We start from the raw sequence: 15,815 nt of genomic DNA, 5'->3' as shown, positions 1-15,815 counted from the left end.
ATGTATTTTCTATGTTATACATGATTTCCTTCATCTTAATCGTGCATGACAATTTACATCAGGTTATGTCTAGCCTGATTTTTAAATTGCATGCAAAACCAGGCCAAGCTCCATTTAAATTAAAAGGAAATTTTGCCTGTCTCAAAAGAACATTTTATGACCCCTTTTCTGGCTTTTGCCTTGAGTATTTTAAGATAGAAACTCTAGCTTACTGAGGTACTAGAAATAGACATTTCTGTTAGTTTTTCCTGCAGTTATCAGTTTCTAATTTAGGAAAACCACAGTTCACAGCTCTTTCTTCCTTAATCCCTGATTTTTAAAGAGTAATTCAACCAGGCAAGAGCAGAACGAGGTATTAAATACAGTGTTTTGTATAGCCTCAGCCATTTTCTTAGATACTTTAAAGCAGAAAGTCCCCTGTTGCCCAAAGAACTCTTGCTAGAGACATTCAAAAGAACCAAAATCATTAACAGAAGCCCCACTGCTTCCATTCACTTGATAGGACAGAAAATTGTCAGAGAACTTTGATTCCATAAAGAGGAATTTATAGTCAAAAATCAACTTAGTACTAAATTTGAAGAACCAAACAATCCTATAAGAAGAATCCTTCGAAGAGTCACAAGGGATGATACAGAAAGCCCAAGGGGTTGTTTCGGTGCTCAGTTTTTTTCTCTGATTCATTAAAGGGTGATTGCTGACAATGACTACAAAGCGAAACTCTGATTTTTTGAGGTTTTAATGTGTGTCCTGCCAATGCTCATATGGATATTAGGAAACTGGAGGCACCTCTTCAGCATTTAGACAACCTGGTGCTTAAAAATTCTTCTTTATGTGAAACTGAAACCTGTTTCCCTATAGTTTTCATTCACTGGTAAAAAAGTAAAGACCTTTTGGTTTGTATTGGTAAAAAACTTCTTTGAGCCACACAGAAAATGTCTATTCCTGCTTTCCTACAGTAGCTGTCTACATATTTGAAAAACAGTTAATAAGGCCTCCAGGATTTTTTCTTTTCTAGTAGAAATGTCTTTAAATATTTTGGCCATTGCTCAAACAATATGGCTTCATCATCCTGGTTATATTCTGTTCAGAATGCTTCTGTTTGTCTACACCCTTTACAATGCAACTCTCCAAAATGAATATAATACACAGTTATTGTTGAATCGGCATGGAATAAAGTCCATATGTCTATTTAAATAGCCCAAGAATACAGTAGAGTTTGGAGTGAACAACATTCTACAGTTGATACATACAGAACTTACTGTAAAAAATGGTTTCCAAGTCTTTTCAGATGTTCCTAAGACAAAGGTTTTTGTTCTATATTTATGCAGTTTTAATTTTGGACCTTTACACCTTTTCTGCAAAAGAAGTTTATCTTCTAAGATTAGGCCTATTACTCTAGCCTGTTGTGAACTTTGGCCATCCAATGTATTCATAATTCTTCCAAACTTTATGACTCCTACATTTGTAATAAAAATGGCAACCATGTTTTTATCTAAGTTGTTGATTTTTATCCAAGTTACTGGCTCTGTGTGGGACAGAGTCAACAACACAACACTATGGAACATTTACCAAAGATGTATCTGCAATTTGCTTTCTATCTTTTAATAGTGTCATCTAAAAAAGGTTGTTCAATCAGTTACAAATCCATCTGTCCACATTTATTCAACTTGTAAGCAAGGTAAAAAAGGCCATTTTTAGTGCTTGAAGATCAGATATATAATTTCTATTACATTTCTCTCATTTCTAAATCTAGCAATCTTGCCTCCCCTCAAATCATGTAATATTGTCATTTACTCCTAGAGATCATCAGTTTCTATCCTAGTACTTATAAACCATCCTTGGTAGCACTGTAAAAGCTGGAAGAGATTCTATATATCTGGATTATTAGAAAGCAAGAAATATGTGAATACCAACTTTCAGAAAGTGGTTTTTATATAAGGATAATTTAAAATTTCAAATAATGGTCAGATTAACTAGGTAATTCAGACAAAATTTTAGCAACACATTTAACACACTTAATTGTCTAATTAAGAGATCATACGCAGAATTTCAAGCCAATAACCTCATCAAATCTTGACTAAAGCAATGCAAGGTGGCAAGTCCGTAGGATCTCTGTTTTGGAGGCACCTTCAGGAAAGTGGAGAAACACAGCATTTAAGACTTAAGAGCAACAGTATCTACACGTAGTCAGCTATTCCAGGACTCTGGCTTAGGAAGCGAGGATAGGTCAACCATTGCTGAAAACTCCTTTGACGTTTTCTCTACAACTTCTACTGATGCTTATTGAGATCAGAGCCATGTTTTATGTCAGTTGAAAGACAGGCAGTACCAGAAGCATGAAAAAGGACAAATGCTGCGTTTTTTTTTTTTTCTTATTAGAGATGAGAATTTAAAAAAAAAAAACCAACTTCTTAATTTTAAGATTAACCTCTCCAATAAATCACTTTTGATGATTAATTTTTCTAAAATATATATCATGAATGAAATAACCAACATTGCCTATGTGAAGCTGTATAACTAATTATACTCCAAATTAAAGAAGTAAGAACATTAAAAAAAAAAATTAGTATATTCCAAACCTTTGTTGTTAGTCTTGACTCTTCCTTACATACAGACACTGTATTTGCTCTTGGATTCTTTAAAATTTTCTTCATATTGAAGTCTATAGCTAAAACATAAAATAAATATTTTCTTAAATTTTGGTATTTTTTTCTTCACAAAAAGGCATGGTATCCCCTATTTCTCCTAACAATGCGCCTTAAACATGAAGAAAGGCAAAGATGGATGAGAGGTGTTTAGGGTATTGTCATAGCTTGCCCCAGTGAGAGTATATAAATATTCCATCTCATTTTTACTTAATAGGGCTTTAGAGTTTATAAAATTCATTCACTTACATTACCTCATGTCATCTTCACAAACTATTCTGTGAGCTAAGTAACATTTCCCATAATTTACTCATGAGAAAACTAAAGTACAGGAAACTCTACTACTTGTTCTAAGTTGCCATTTATTAAAAGTAAATAGAGAGGATGTAGGCCTAGGTTTTTGGCTTCTGAGTCTAGAGCTCTTTCCATTACCCTCTAGTTAAATGTAAAGGAGGCTTGGGGCTCTGAACGTGAGTCCACCTTTTCTGTATACTGACAACACACTAGATAAGGAGAGACTTGGTAATTTTTCCTTGCAATCATCATGAATATAACTGAGGATACCTAGGGAATCTTGCCACACCTTAAAAGAAAGGAGAACCATAAGATTTAAACGACCACGTCAATCAGCCTAAAAGCTAGCTATTAAAAATATCTGAACAAACAGCAGAGAAAACAGATATTCTGAGAGGTTTGTAGTAGATTCTGGTACTGATTATCATCATCAGTTACAAAGTAGACTAATTAGATCTAGAGGTATGATGTTGATGAAAAACCTCTGAGGAGCTGAAGAAAGTCACTTGGATTAATTTTTGACATTAGACATTAAGAGACATTAAATATTAGCCTGAAATATAGAGGAAATTGAGCATTTATCTTTGGTAGAGATTAAAAAATTGGTTAGCAAGGGATCTTCCTTTAAAAATTTTGTGGCACCAAGGTTAGATTAAATTGAAGTTAGAATGTTCAAGAAAGGTAGTAAGCCACAAATTTTCTTTTCTGAGACTATATGTTACAGAACCTCCTACATAAGTATGAAAGAACATATGTACAAGTTTATTGATTGGGACATAATTTGTAAAATTTAGAGATTATAAACGACCCATGTATTTAACAGTCAAGTACTAGTTAAATAAATTAAGGCCCCCCCCATTTGAAAGAATACTATGCAGCTATAAAAAAAACCCAGGAAGATCCTCATACTTATGAAAAGAGATCTATAGGTCATATCATAAAGTAATAAAAGCAAGGTACAGACTAGCATATAGGTATATTATCTGATTGACTGCATACAGTATGCTACCTTTAGTATAAAAGAGAAAATAAGACTATATATTGTATTTGCTTTCATTTGTATAGAGAAACACTGGAAAGATAAGTAAGAAACTAATACAAATATTCTCTCTGGGAGGAATAATTAAACAATAAAACTTGCTCAATTTTGAATCATTCTTTAATACAAATTCAGGTGATATTACTTAATTTCTAGTTTTATGAATAGATAATAAAAAAGGACCTGTACTTCATGTCCACTGTGCCCACAATAAAAACCTTACTTTTAAGATCACTTGATTTAGGCATTTTTCTTAACATTTTGGGGAGATTACTTTCAGCACTTTTTCCTGTAAACTATATCTGTGTCTTCAAGGACCAAATCATTGCTCAGACAAGTTATAGATATAAAACACAAAGCATTTCTATGGTTTTTGTATGAAGAGCTAAGTGACAAATATATAAAATGAGGAACTGGTGTATTTATGAACTAAGGCTCTGTGGCATCAAACATTACAAATTTAAAACAAGTGTTTAAACTTGGCTTGATTAAAGGTATTGTTGAAGAAATTTTAAGTCTTTCCTATAGAATGAAAAACATTTAAAAAATCAACCACTAAATGGGTTCTGAAGCAAAAATCAGAACATATTGCTTTGTTCAGAGCAAAAATAACTAAAATAGAGATTAAAAGGATAATAGGAAGGATCCATGAGAATAAGAACTAGTTTATTGAAAAGATAAACAAAAGATAACCATTAGCCTAAATTACCAAGAGGAAGACTCAAAATCAGAAATGAAAGAGGAGACATTACAACTGATACCACAGAAACACAGATTATAAGAGAATATTAGAAATAATTATATGCCAACAAATTGAATAACCTAGAAGAAATGGATAAATTTCTAAAACATACAATTTAACCAAGACCGAATCAAGAAGAAATATATAGCCTGAAAAGACCAATAATAGACCAATAAGGAGATTGAGGTGGTAGAAAAAAATCTCCCATTAAAGAAAAGCTCAGGACCAGGTGGTGTGATGGCTGAAGTCTATCAAGCATTCAATGATGAGTTAATACCAATTCTTGAAAAACACTTCCAAATAGAAGCAGAGGGAACACTTCCAAACTCATTTTATAAGGCCAGCATCATCCTGAAACCAAAGCCAGATAAAGCACAAAAAAAGAAAACTATAAGCCAATATCTCTGATGAACACAGATGCAAAATTCCTCAATAAAATACTAGCAAACCAAATTCAACAACGCATCAAAAAGATTATACACTATAACCAAGTGAGATTTATCTCTGGATTCAAAGTTGGTTTAACATACGCAAATCAATTAATGTGATACATTACATAAACAGAATGAAAAATAAAAACCACATGATTATCTTAATAGATTTAGTAAAAGCATTTGATGAAGTTCAATATTCATTTATAATAAAAAAGAAACTCTCAATAAAATAGGTATAGAAGAAAATGTCCTTAACAAATAAAGGCATTTATGAAATAGCCATAGCTAACATTATAATCAATGGGGAAACACCGAAAACTTTTCCTCTACTATCCAGCACAAAGCAAGGATGCCCACTGTTGCCACTTCTATTAAACATAGTAATGGAAGTACTAGCAAGAGCAATCAGATAAGAAAAAGAAATAAGAGTCACCAAAATTGGAAAGAAAGAAGTGAAATGATTTCTGTTTGCAGATGACATAATTTTATATGTAGAAAACTCTAAAGGCACCATTATTAGAATAAAAGAATTCAGTAAAGTTGCAGGATATGAAATCAATATAAAAAATTAGTTGTGTTTTTTCACAATAATCTATTCAAAGAGGAAATCAGAAAAACAATTCCATTTATAATAGCATCAGAAAGAATAAAATATTTAGGAATAAATTTAACCACAGAGGTGAAAGATCCATACACTGAAAACTATAAAACACTGATGAAAGAAATTGAAGAAGACATATATGGAAAGATATCTCATGTTTATAAATTAGAAAAATCAATATTTTAAAAAATGTTCATTTAAATAGTGATATGCAAATTCAGTGCAAATCCTATCAAAATTCAAATAGTATTTCCCCACAGAAATAGAAAAACTACCATTTAATCTAGCAATCCCCCTTTTGGGTATATACCCAAAGTAAATGAAATCATTGTATGAAAGATATCTGCACTCCCATGTTCATTGCAGCATTATTCATGGTAGCCAAGACGTGGAAACAACCTAAGTGTCCTTTGATGGATGATTGAATGAAGATGATGTGGTACACACATACAATGGAATATTACTCATCCATAGAAAGGACGAAGTACTGCCATTTACAACAACATAGATGGATCTTGAGAGTATCATGCTATGCTAAATAAGTCAGAAGGAAGAAGACAAGAATCATATAATTTCACTCCTAAGTGATATAAAAACAGAAAGCAACAAACTCATTGACACAGATAATAGTTTGGTGGTTACCAGAAGGAAGAGAGGATTGAAGGAGAACAAGAGGGTAAAGAGGGTCAAATATATGATGATTGAAGGAGACTAGACTTTGGATGATGAGCACACAATGTACTATACAGATGATGTATTACAGAATTGTACACTTGAAACTTAAATAATGCTATTAACCAATGTCACCCCAATAAATTTAATGATAAAAAAAAATTCAAAGGGATGTAAATTATAACATAGGAAATACAGTCAATAATACTATAATAACTATATATGGTGTTAGATACTAGACTTATTGGGGTGATCACTTCATAAGGTATATTAATGTCTAATAGCTCTATTGTACACTTGAAAATAATATAAAATTGTATATTAAATATCATTAAAAAATAATTAAAAATTGTTTAGGTTTTAGATCCAAGATTTAAAAAAATAAGACAATAATATCTATTGCAGTGTTAATATTTTTCTTAAATCTTTCTCTTTACTTTCTTGCGATGTTTTGTACACTCTCTATTGTTACTTTGATAGGATGTTTTTTAATTTATTGGCATATTCATTTATTGGGACAATATTTTACATGTATTAGTCTATAAATATTATTCCATTTTTCAAACCATGGCTACTTTTTCTTTGAAAAATATCACAGCTATATTCATGGTAAAAGTTCCACTGAAAGCAGAGAATTTAGAGACCTTGAGATTCCTCTAAAAATGGCTCTGAAGGTATTTATTTCCTCTCTGAAGATGCCTCCTAAGACAACTCCACTCAGAGTTTAGGAGGGTTCTCATCCAGGCTAGGTCTTTTCCAATCCCACTCACCAAGAGTATGGATATAACTCCCACTTGACTGATAATTTAAAGCAGGGGTGACCAACCCCCATGCTACAGACCAGTACTGGTCTGTGGCCTGCTAGGAACCGGGCTGCACAGCAGGAGATGAGTGGCAGGCAAGCAAGTGAAGCTTCATCTGTATTTGCAACACTAGTATCACTGCCTCAGCTCCACCTCGGATCATCAGGTATTAGATTCTCTTTGGAGCACTGGTCCCTGATGCCGAAATGGTTGGGGACCGCTGGTTTAAAATACACACATGTGAAATTAACCTGCATTCCTGAAGCAGAGTAGTGTATTAGTTAAGCAGGTAGACCTTGGAGTTAGAAGAACACAGATCTAAATGCCAGCTCTGCCATTTGTAGACTAAAGAACCTTGGGAAAATTAATTTCTTTAAGCTTCTGTTTCTTCAAATACAATTTGGAGATGATAATAATTAGCTTATAGACTTGTTAACTGAATAAAAATGAAATCATAAATGCGAATCACAGCAACTGACACATGATAAATGTTACATGTTTATCAATATTGTTATCAATATATTTCTTAAGGAGTATAAAATTCAAACTCACTATTACTTCATATTTATAAAAGCTTTGTTGAGAAAAACATGTTGTCAACATTGAGGACTTATTGAATTTTATTTATTTCTTTAGAAAAACCTGAGACATATTCTTGAATTGAGGTAGGCCAGCAAAGAGATAGATATTAGAACTGAATTTTTCTGGCACCTATAGATCTATTTTTACCACATTGTGATTTGTCTTTACACCCTTCATCAATACAGTGCAATGTTATAGACTCAACTCTGGCTGTATTTACTATGCCAACATAGTTCATTACATTACACAGAGCTTCTCTAGGGAGAGTGTGGTCATCAATTGTGCTGTACAGAAATAGTCACCTTTTCATCCTTCCAAAGTATATAGTAGGACTGAAAAACTCTATCCTCTTTGAAGATAAGTACGGTCATACTGTCATGTAGCTTGCTTTGGGCAACGAAATAATAAAATTTGAGTTGAAATGATGTGTTTTTTTTTGTTTTGGGTTTTTTTTTGGAATGAAGATTTAAGAGCCAATGCTCAGTTCCTTGCGTTCTCTTCCCACTGCTGCAGTAATGATGGTGAATGAGATGGAGGTTCTTTCAGTGTAGATGTCTGAGTTACTACACGAATAGAGACCTGAGCCTATATGCAATGCATACACAGTGTGAGTAAAAATAAACCTTTGTCAGCATAAGCCACTAAGATTTTGCTGAAGTTGTTACTACAGCATAATTTAGCCTAGTCTGGTTGATATAGGAATTCACAGGAAAAAAAAAATTATCTAGTCTTAGTATAAGGAATAGATGTACTTCATGTGCACAAATGGTTTATTTTTATTTTATGGGAACTGCTCAATTATGTTCGTGAAATTGTCATTTCTTATCCTTTGCAGCTCGAAAGCTTAGAGTCAACTATATTTGTGAGCCGAGTCTGGCTAAAGTATAAGATTTCTCAATAGAATTTTACATTCTAACCTCATTTCAGACTTTTCTTATTATATATCATTAATGTCTAGCCCTCTTTTCCTTATCTGCTTATTTAATGTGCTGTTTTATGCTGTTGTATTGAATACATTTATGTACAGCTGGATTTTCCCAAAATCCTTTTAGGAAAAGATGGGCACATACATAATTAAATACATCCTTAAGTATATTGCCTATTGTTTTAAACAAAGGGTTTAAACATGTGATATAAAATATGAACTGACCTGTGTGCTTTACCACATATTTTATTATCCCTTTCTTGAAATGGCCTAACGGGTAAGATACCACTGTTAACCTAGTAAACTCTGCCCTTAGGAAGAGCACAGAATTAGGATTCAGAAATCTAAATTCTAGGTTTAATTTTTCCACAGACTATACATGTAGTTTCCAGCAATCTCCTTTCCACTTGAGTTTCAACTTCTTCATTTGGAAAAGTGAGGTCTTCAAAGCTTTTTAAAATTTATGTTCAAATTAACCCCTAATTTTAAATTATATGAATTAATGCATGAAGAAATAGAGAGTAATCTATCTCAATTAAGTGGGGAAAAGAAACCACAAATATGATTTCTTGAGCCTAAATCTGCTATTTTCCATTCATTCATTTATTCATGAATTCCTTCAAGAAATATTTTTTATAGACTACGTGGTAAACACTATAAGGTTCAAGAGAAGTAAAAGATACAGTTCTTCGCTTCAGTAGTCAGTTATAATCAAACAGGTTGATAAAACATATACAGGTAATACTTGTGAATAATTCGACATATTACAGAAAGTTACTATGAAATAAAGATGAAATAAAGATGTAAATTGTATGAGAAATAAAATTTTTAGGATGAGACAGAGATTGTTTGTGAGATGAAGTTGTCAGAGAAGGCTCACTTAAAAACTAATTAGATTTGTGAGAATTCAGGCATAGAAAAAGAATTAGGCTAATGGAGTGTATATAGGGGTGAAATTGTGTAACAAGGCATTTGGGCCAGACCTTGAAAAGACCACCCTGGTTGCAGGAAAAGGTTACCTTAGGAAATGTTCTAAGAATATGGAGAAGAAAAAGAGCAAAGGAGGTTAAGATGAAGTAGGTATCCTAGTGTAAGCAGATTTTTACTATGTGTTTGTCAAGAAATAATGGATTGAACTCAAAACTTTGAGGATGATTAAAATAATTGGTGGGTAATTATGAGTTCATTTAAGTACTATAGTTGCTTAACAAATGATGTGAGTGATGTGGTTTTACCCTTAAGTCATAAAGTTGTCAATGAGCTTAATTATTTCAAATTATTATGAATTTTATAAATGAAACTGGAATGGATTAACCCTACCACTACAAAAACGATGGAGAAAAGAGAAGCCAAGGAATGTATAGTTATCTGTTACTATAGAGGAATAAAATGGAGTATTGTCAACTTAAAAATTCAAAACCTCAAAATAATGAAATCAAAGTGGTAAAGAATTCATATTTTGGTGAGGTCAGTGTTATGCATGATTTGTATGAAATATATACGTTTCTTTCAAAAAGTGGGTAGAGGGGTCAACTGTATTGGGAGAAAACTTGCAAGAGCTCATTGTGTTTTCCTCTTGGTGTAAATGTTATATGGAGGGTGCTGTGGTTTACCCATATCATTTCCTCTTTGTTTGGAGCCATTGTGCTCTAATGGGAAAAATGCTAGCAGAAGTTCTAGTGACGCAGTGTCAGTCCCCCACCCTTTCACCAAACTCTTTCCATTAGAATGTTTACTGTAAGTTAGATTTTTGTACTGAACAAAAAAGCTTGCATTTTATTCCATTATTTAAAAAAAAAAAAAATTATAGGCTCTCAAACCTCTTCCATGGGTGGATTCTCAATATTCACCACTAACAATACGCCTTAAAATAAGTCCGTACTCCAAGATCAAATTTGCAATATTTGTTTCTGCTTTTAATTAAACTAAGCTCTTCTAAGTGAATGAAAAATTAATAATTAAAATGAATGATTAGAATAAGAATTGTCTCTTATAAGGCTGGTAATCCCAAATTCTTTGATCTGGCTACCACTAAGCTCCTACTCTGATTAACTTAATCCAAATGTAATCAAATCAATCATACCAAGAGAAAGAATACCATCAGAAGTTTCATTTGCAAGACCACAAGACACTAACAAAATCTATGGAAGGTTTGAATTAGTTAGTACCTTGGGAAGACCTGTCATTTTTAATGGCACTTCCTTAGAGAGAAGGACTGAGTGCAACTATAACATGATCTAAGAACAAAATTTATTTTAAAAATAATTGGTACCACTATATTACAGTCGAAAATGCATGGGAAACAATAGAATGGTATATACAGCATTGCCCTTCAAACATTCGAGGGCATCAGAAATACCTGGGAATCTTCTTAAAATGCAGTTTTTGATTTTGTTATTAGTTCTGGGGTCTAATGACATCATCACAGGTGTTGATGATGCTACTGGTCCATGGAGTTGCCTTTTCAGTAACAAGGGGGTAGGTAATACAGAGCTGAAACAGTTCCTCTCTAACGATGTGACTTTGAACTTGTGCCCTCAGCTATAAAATGGTACCATGAACAATCTCATAGGATCACTGGAGGAGTAAGGGAAATTATGTTTGTGAAATGCTAAGCTAAGCAAAACTGACCTTAGATAGGAACACAGAGGGGAAAGCAGAGAATATAATAGATAATGCTGGTAATTGAGTAGATAGTGGTGGGAGTTTGTGGAAGTTCTCATTGCTTTAATGTTATCATTGAGGTAGAAAGCAAAATCACTCTGAGGCTGAGGATAAGAGAAGTGGTGCTAGAGGTTGAAGAGAAAAACGGTGAAAATAGTTGTCTTCATAAGTGGGAGAAATAAGGGACTAGGGAATATAGTATAATTATCTGACAGAATTAAGGCTCATTTGCCTTATGTAGTTATGAATTAAAAGTGAAACTAGTCAGCATGTTTGTATGTTTCCTCTATGTATATTTACCTGCACACTTTCAGATGTGGGAAAAGTGGATTATTATCTTTAATTAGGTTTATGGCTTTGTCAATTAACTGATAAAGTAGAGAACTGGAAAAGGAGTTGAAGATGAATGTAAAGGAACAACTACAACTATTGACCACAGTATTTAATAAGAAGGGAAGCGAGAACATCACTGGTGGGAGGGTGAGTCAAAAAAGAATACAATCTATATATTGCTGAGATTTCATTTATGACTTAGTATGTGGAAAATTTTTTTTAAATGTTCCATTGTGTACCTACACTTGAGAGGAAGGTATAGTCTTGATTTGTTGAATGCAGTCTCTCTCTCTCTCTCTCTCTCTCTCTCTCTCTCTCTCTCTCCATTGCTTCTTTTTAAACTTTCCTAGGAAGTTTTGTTTTGGGTATTTCCTTTGTTGTAAGAAGAAAAAAAGATGCTTTAAAAAATTTACTTGAGACTTGCTTTGAGTAGGATGCAGTAGAGCTTATAGGCTAATGTTTCCAACTTGATGATTAGAAAAATTTGGGTAAATTACAAAAGTGCTACTTTTAAGGACATTAGAAACAAAACGGGTTAAAATTCCAGAAAAGGGATAGGCCTTCCCATATGAACCGACAATCTCCAGTTAGTTTCATCTCTGGAATACATTTATGGATTTGGGGTACTGCTGAGGATCAAGCTTGGCATAGGCAGAGCTATTCTACTAGAGAAGAGGTGATGCATTAGAGCTTTAGACACTTATGTAGGCTGGTGTAAAATCTAGACAAGCCCCATGTGCATGGCAGCTAATTTTTACAATGGGAGATTTGCTGAGTTTTGTGGTGGTATTGAAGGATGGCGCAGGGCTGGGCCAGAAACTTCTGAAAGCCTGCATGAAGTCTCTTATAGTTCTTAAATAGTGACTAGGAGACAAAGTTTCACAAATACTTGGTTGGTTTTTCCCTTGGGATAATATATCATATTTTGAAGATGTGTGTTATTAGAAGTTAAAGAATTAAGCTCAAAATGCTTAAAGACAGAATTAACTCTCCCTCAGTATTTCATGGCTGAGGATACAGAGACTTCATAGGTTCTTCTTTTTTTAAAAAAAAAAAAATGTATTATTAGTTTCAAGTATACAGTACATTGGTTAGACATTTATATAGTTTATAAAATAATCCCCCTGATTGCTCTTTCTCTCCTCTGGCTCTATACCTAGCCATTACAAAAGCCCATAAAGGCCACACTCAAAGAATAGGGAATTACCAGAGGTGGCCTAAGTTTAGCAAAAGCATAATCCAGCTGTGATCCAGCTCAATAACTAATTAAATCATGGTACTCAGTCCCTCATCCTAAATGGGAAAAGGGAAAACCATCTTTGGAGGAAAATATCATTTGCAAAGGTCCACAGTTATTTTATACACAATGCTTAGTGTACAATAAAAGACTGCAGGATAAGCAAAGGGCATGATGGAAACAGATATGTAGAGTTAGGAGACAAAAGGCTTCAAAATAATTTTATAAATATTTTCAAGAAATTAAAAGAAAAGAATGAAATGCAAAATTTCACTAATAATTAAGATATATAAAAATAATAAAATATATGTTCTGGAAGTGATAAATACTATGTCTGAAATTAAAAACTAATTGAATGTGTTTAACAGAAGACAAGATTAATGGATTCGAAGGAAGTCCAAAGAAAATATCAAAGTGAAACACACGCATGAAATGGAAAGAAGAAAACAGTATAAAAGACGTGGGTTATGGGAGTCCTGATGGAGAGGAAAAAGATTGGGGCAGAGCAACATTCGAAGAGATAATGATGGAGAAGTTCCCCAAACTGATGAAAGGGATCAACCCACAGATTTTAAAAAGTTTAGCAAATTCCAACGCTATAAATATAAATAAAATCCCACCTAAGCACATCGTACTCAGACTGCTAAAAACCAGAAATGAAGGAAACAATTTTAAAAAGAACTAGAGAAAAAAAAGATGTATTATACCTTCAAAGGAGCAACAGTAAGATTTTTAAACAGAAATAATGGAAACTAAATGACATTTTTAAAATGACACAAAAAAACAAAAACAAAAATAAAACTCACATCAACATAGAAATACGCCTTTAAATGTGAAAGTGAAATACATTTTCAGACATAAAGTAAAAGGACAGAGCATTCAGTACGTTTGAGTTTTCTTATATCATTCTCGTTATGTCCCAGGTAACACCATTACTTAGTGTGAGAAATTAACAAGTTACTTACTTAATCTCTTAAGTCTTCATTTATAAAACAGAAATAACCATTCTATTAATTTTAAAGCATGCTAGGAAGCTTTAGTGTGATCACGAAAATGCTTAATAAACTTATCTCCACAGAGAGTTAGTCATTACTATGATAACTTGGTTTATAGTCCATTTACTATTTTTCTCCTTATTTGAACACAGCGCTCCAAGCATTGTCCAACAAGCACATTGAGTGGTTGGTTACTTCTTGTGTCCTGAACATGTTGCACCTATTAAAATACAGCTTAAAATTTCTTTAGCTATTTGGTGTAATCAAATTAGTGTAATTAAATTACACTAATTTATATTGTGCTTGCAATTAATCAATTGGGGCTTTAAGAAATGTATTACTATGCAGCCATATCTCTTCCAAATTTCATCTTTATAGCAGACTTTCGGATCCACCTGTGGTGCTTCATATTTATTCCTATTACATTTCATGTTGTCTGAGTCAGGCGATTGTTGAGAACCTAACTGGTTCCTGATTCTGTTTTATATCGTGTTGGCTATATCTTCCAGCTTTATGCTTTTGGTTATTCTGTTTTACATATAATCCATATCCTTACCAAAATAATAAATGTACAGAACAAAACAGTAGGAGAGTCGTAGGTGTACCACTAGAGAGCTGTCTCCAGGTTAATGCTGATATGTTAAATAACAAACTTTGGATATTGTCACTAAATTGTTACAAATCCACAATTATCCAGTCCTTAGTTCTCTGTTTGTCTATAATATCATGACATATTTTGTCTAATCGCTTACAGTATTCTCCTGATATACTCACTCTAGTAGGCTTATTGAAGAAAAGAAGAGGACAATCCTTCTTATAGTGCAAGTTGAAACAAATATCTATCTAGCTTCATTGTACATTAAGCTATCTACAAATAAAAGAGTTTGGAGAAGTTCAATTCTGAAAACTATTTTTTAAAATTATATTTAAAAATATTTGTTTCTATTATTTTGGTTTGATTCTTTGGGGGCTTCAATTTTGTAGAGTATCTTAACCTATTTTAACTATCATTTTCTCTGTGTAATATTCAAAATCTTTTCTTGATATCCATTTTGCTCATTTTCCCTTTTCCGCTATCTTTACTATCTTTTCATCAGTGTCTTATTCTCTCTTGGATTTCTTCCAATTTGATTTTCATGTCCGTCGATGGCTTTCTATTTTACATCTTTTCAATAAGACTCTTCACTAAACCTTTGCTTTTATGCTGTGCTTTTCATTTGTAGAAGTACATCATTAGAATGTGTGGCAAAATATTTAGTCATAATTTTCTTCTATGCCATGGTATCATTTTTCAGGAGAATGTCCTTCATCTGCCATTTGTTTTTCCTGTTCCTTTCCCCCTCTCTCCTTATTATTTTTTTGTTTGGGGAAGTCTTTCTACCTGTTTTGTGGTATCAAGTTTTATTTATCTCTGAATTTCGCCATTGAAAGTAACATTTCAAGGAATTATACTGTTTGTCCTCCTTGTTGCTCTGGGACACCTTCTATGAAGAGAAGGGAGACATAGCGACTTGATGCCACCATCTTCAAACCAGAACGCTCTCCAACTTTTTATCTTGAAAAATTTAAAACTTAAGAAACGTAAAATTATGACAATGTAATACATCAATGACTTTTGTTTAGATCCACCACTTTTCAATATTTTGCCACATTTGCTTTCTCTGTATTTCTTCAGTTAAATCATTTTGAAAATAAGTTGTAGACTCTGCTAGCATTAAAAAATTAAGCAAATAAAAAGCATTTAAATATCTATGACTATTACCATGTATGCCTATGCATAGTTTATGTTCCCCAGAGACAGACTCTGTGCCAAGAACTCTGGTGCAAGCAGGTGATTGGGAGGAGCAAG

General features: G+C 33.0%; 1 protein-coding gene across 1 annotated transcript in view; it reads right to left on the bottom strand.

Moving 5' to 3' along the window:
• The window catches only part of FAM227B (family with sequence similarity 227 member B), a 141,607-nt gene that overhangs the window by 17,859 nt on the left and 107,933 nt on the right, over nucleotides 1-15,815 (bottom strand). The window contains exon 10 of the mRNA XM_015595950.2: nucleotides 2,580-2,668. Coding sequence (XP_015451436.1) covers nucleotides 2,580-2,668 — 89 coding nt within the window. The remainder of the gene's footprint in view (nucleotides 1-2,579; nucleotides 2,669-15,815) is intronic.

This window comes from Pteropus alecto, unplaced genomic scaffold (assembly GCF_000325575.1).
Source record: "Pteropus alecto unplaced genomic scaffold, ASM32557v1 scaffold86, whole genome shotgun sequence".
NCBI classification, from domain to species: domain Eukaryota; kingdom Metazoa; phylum Chordata; class Mammalia; order Chiroptera; family Pteropodidae; genus Pteropus; species Pteropus alecto.
This window is presented reverse-complemented; position numbering and strand designations above follow the sequence as displayed.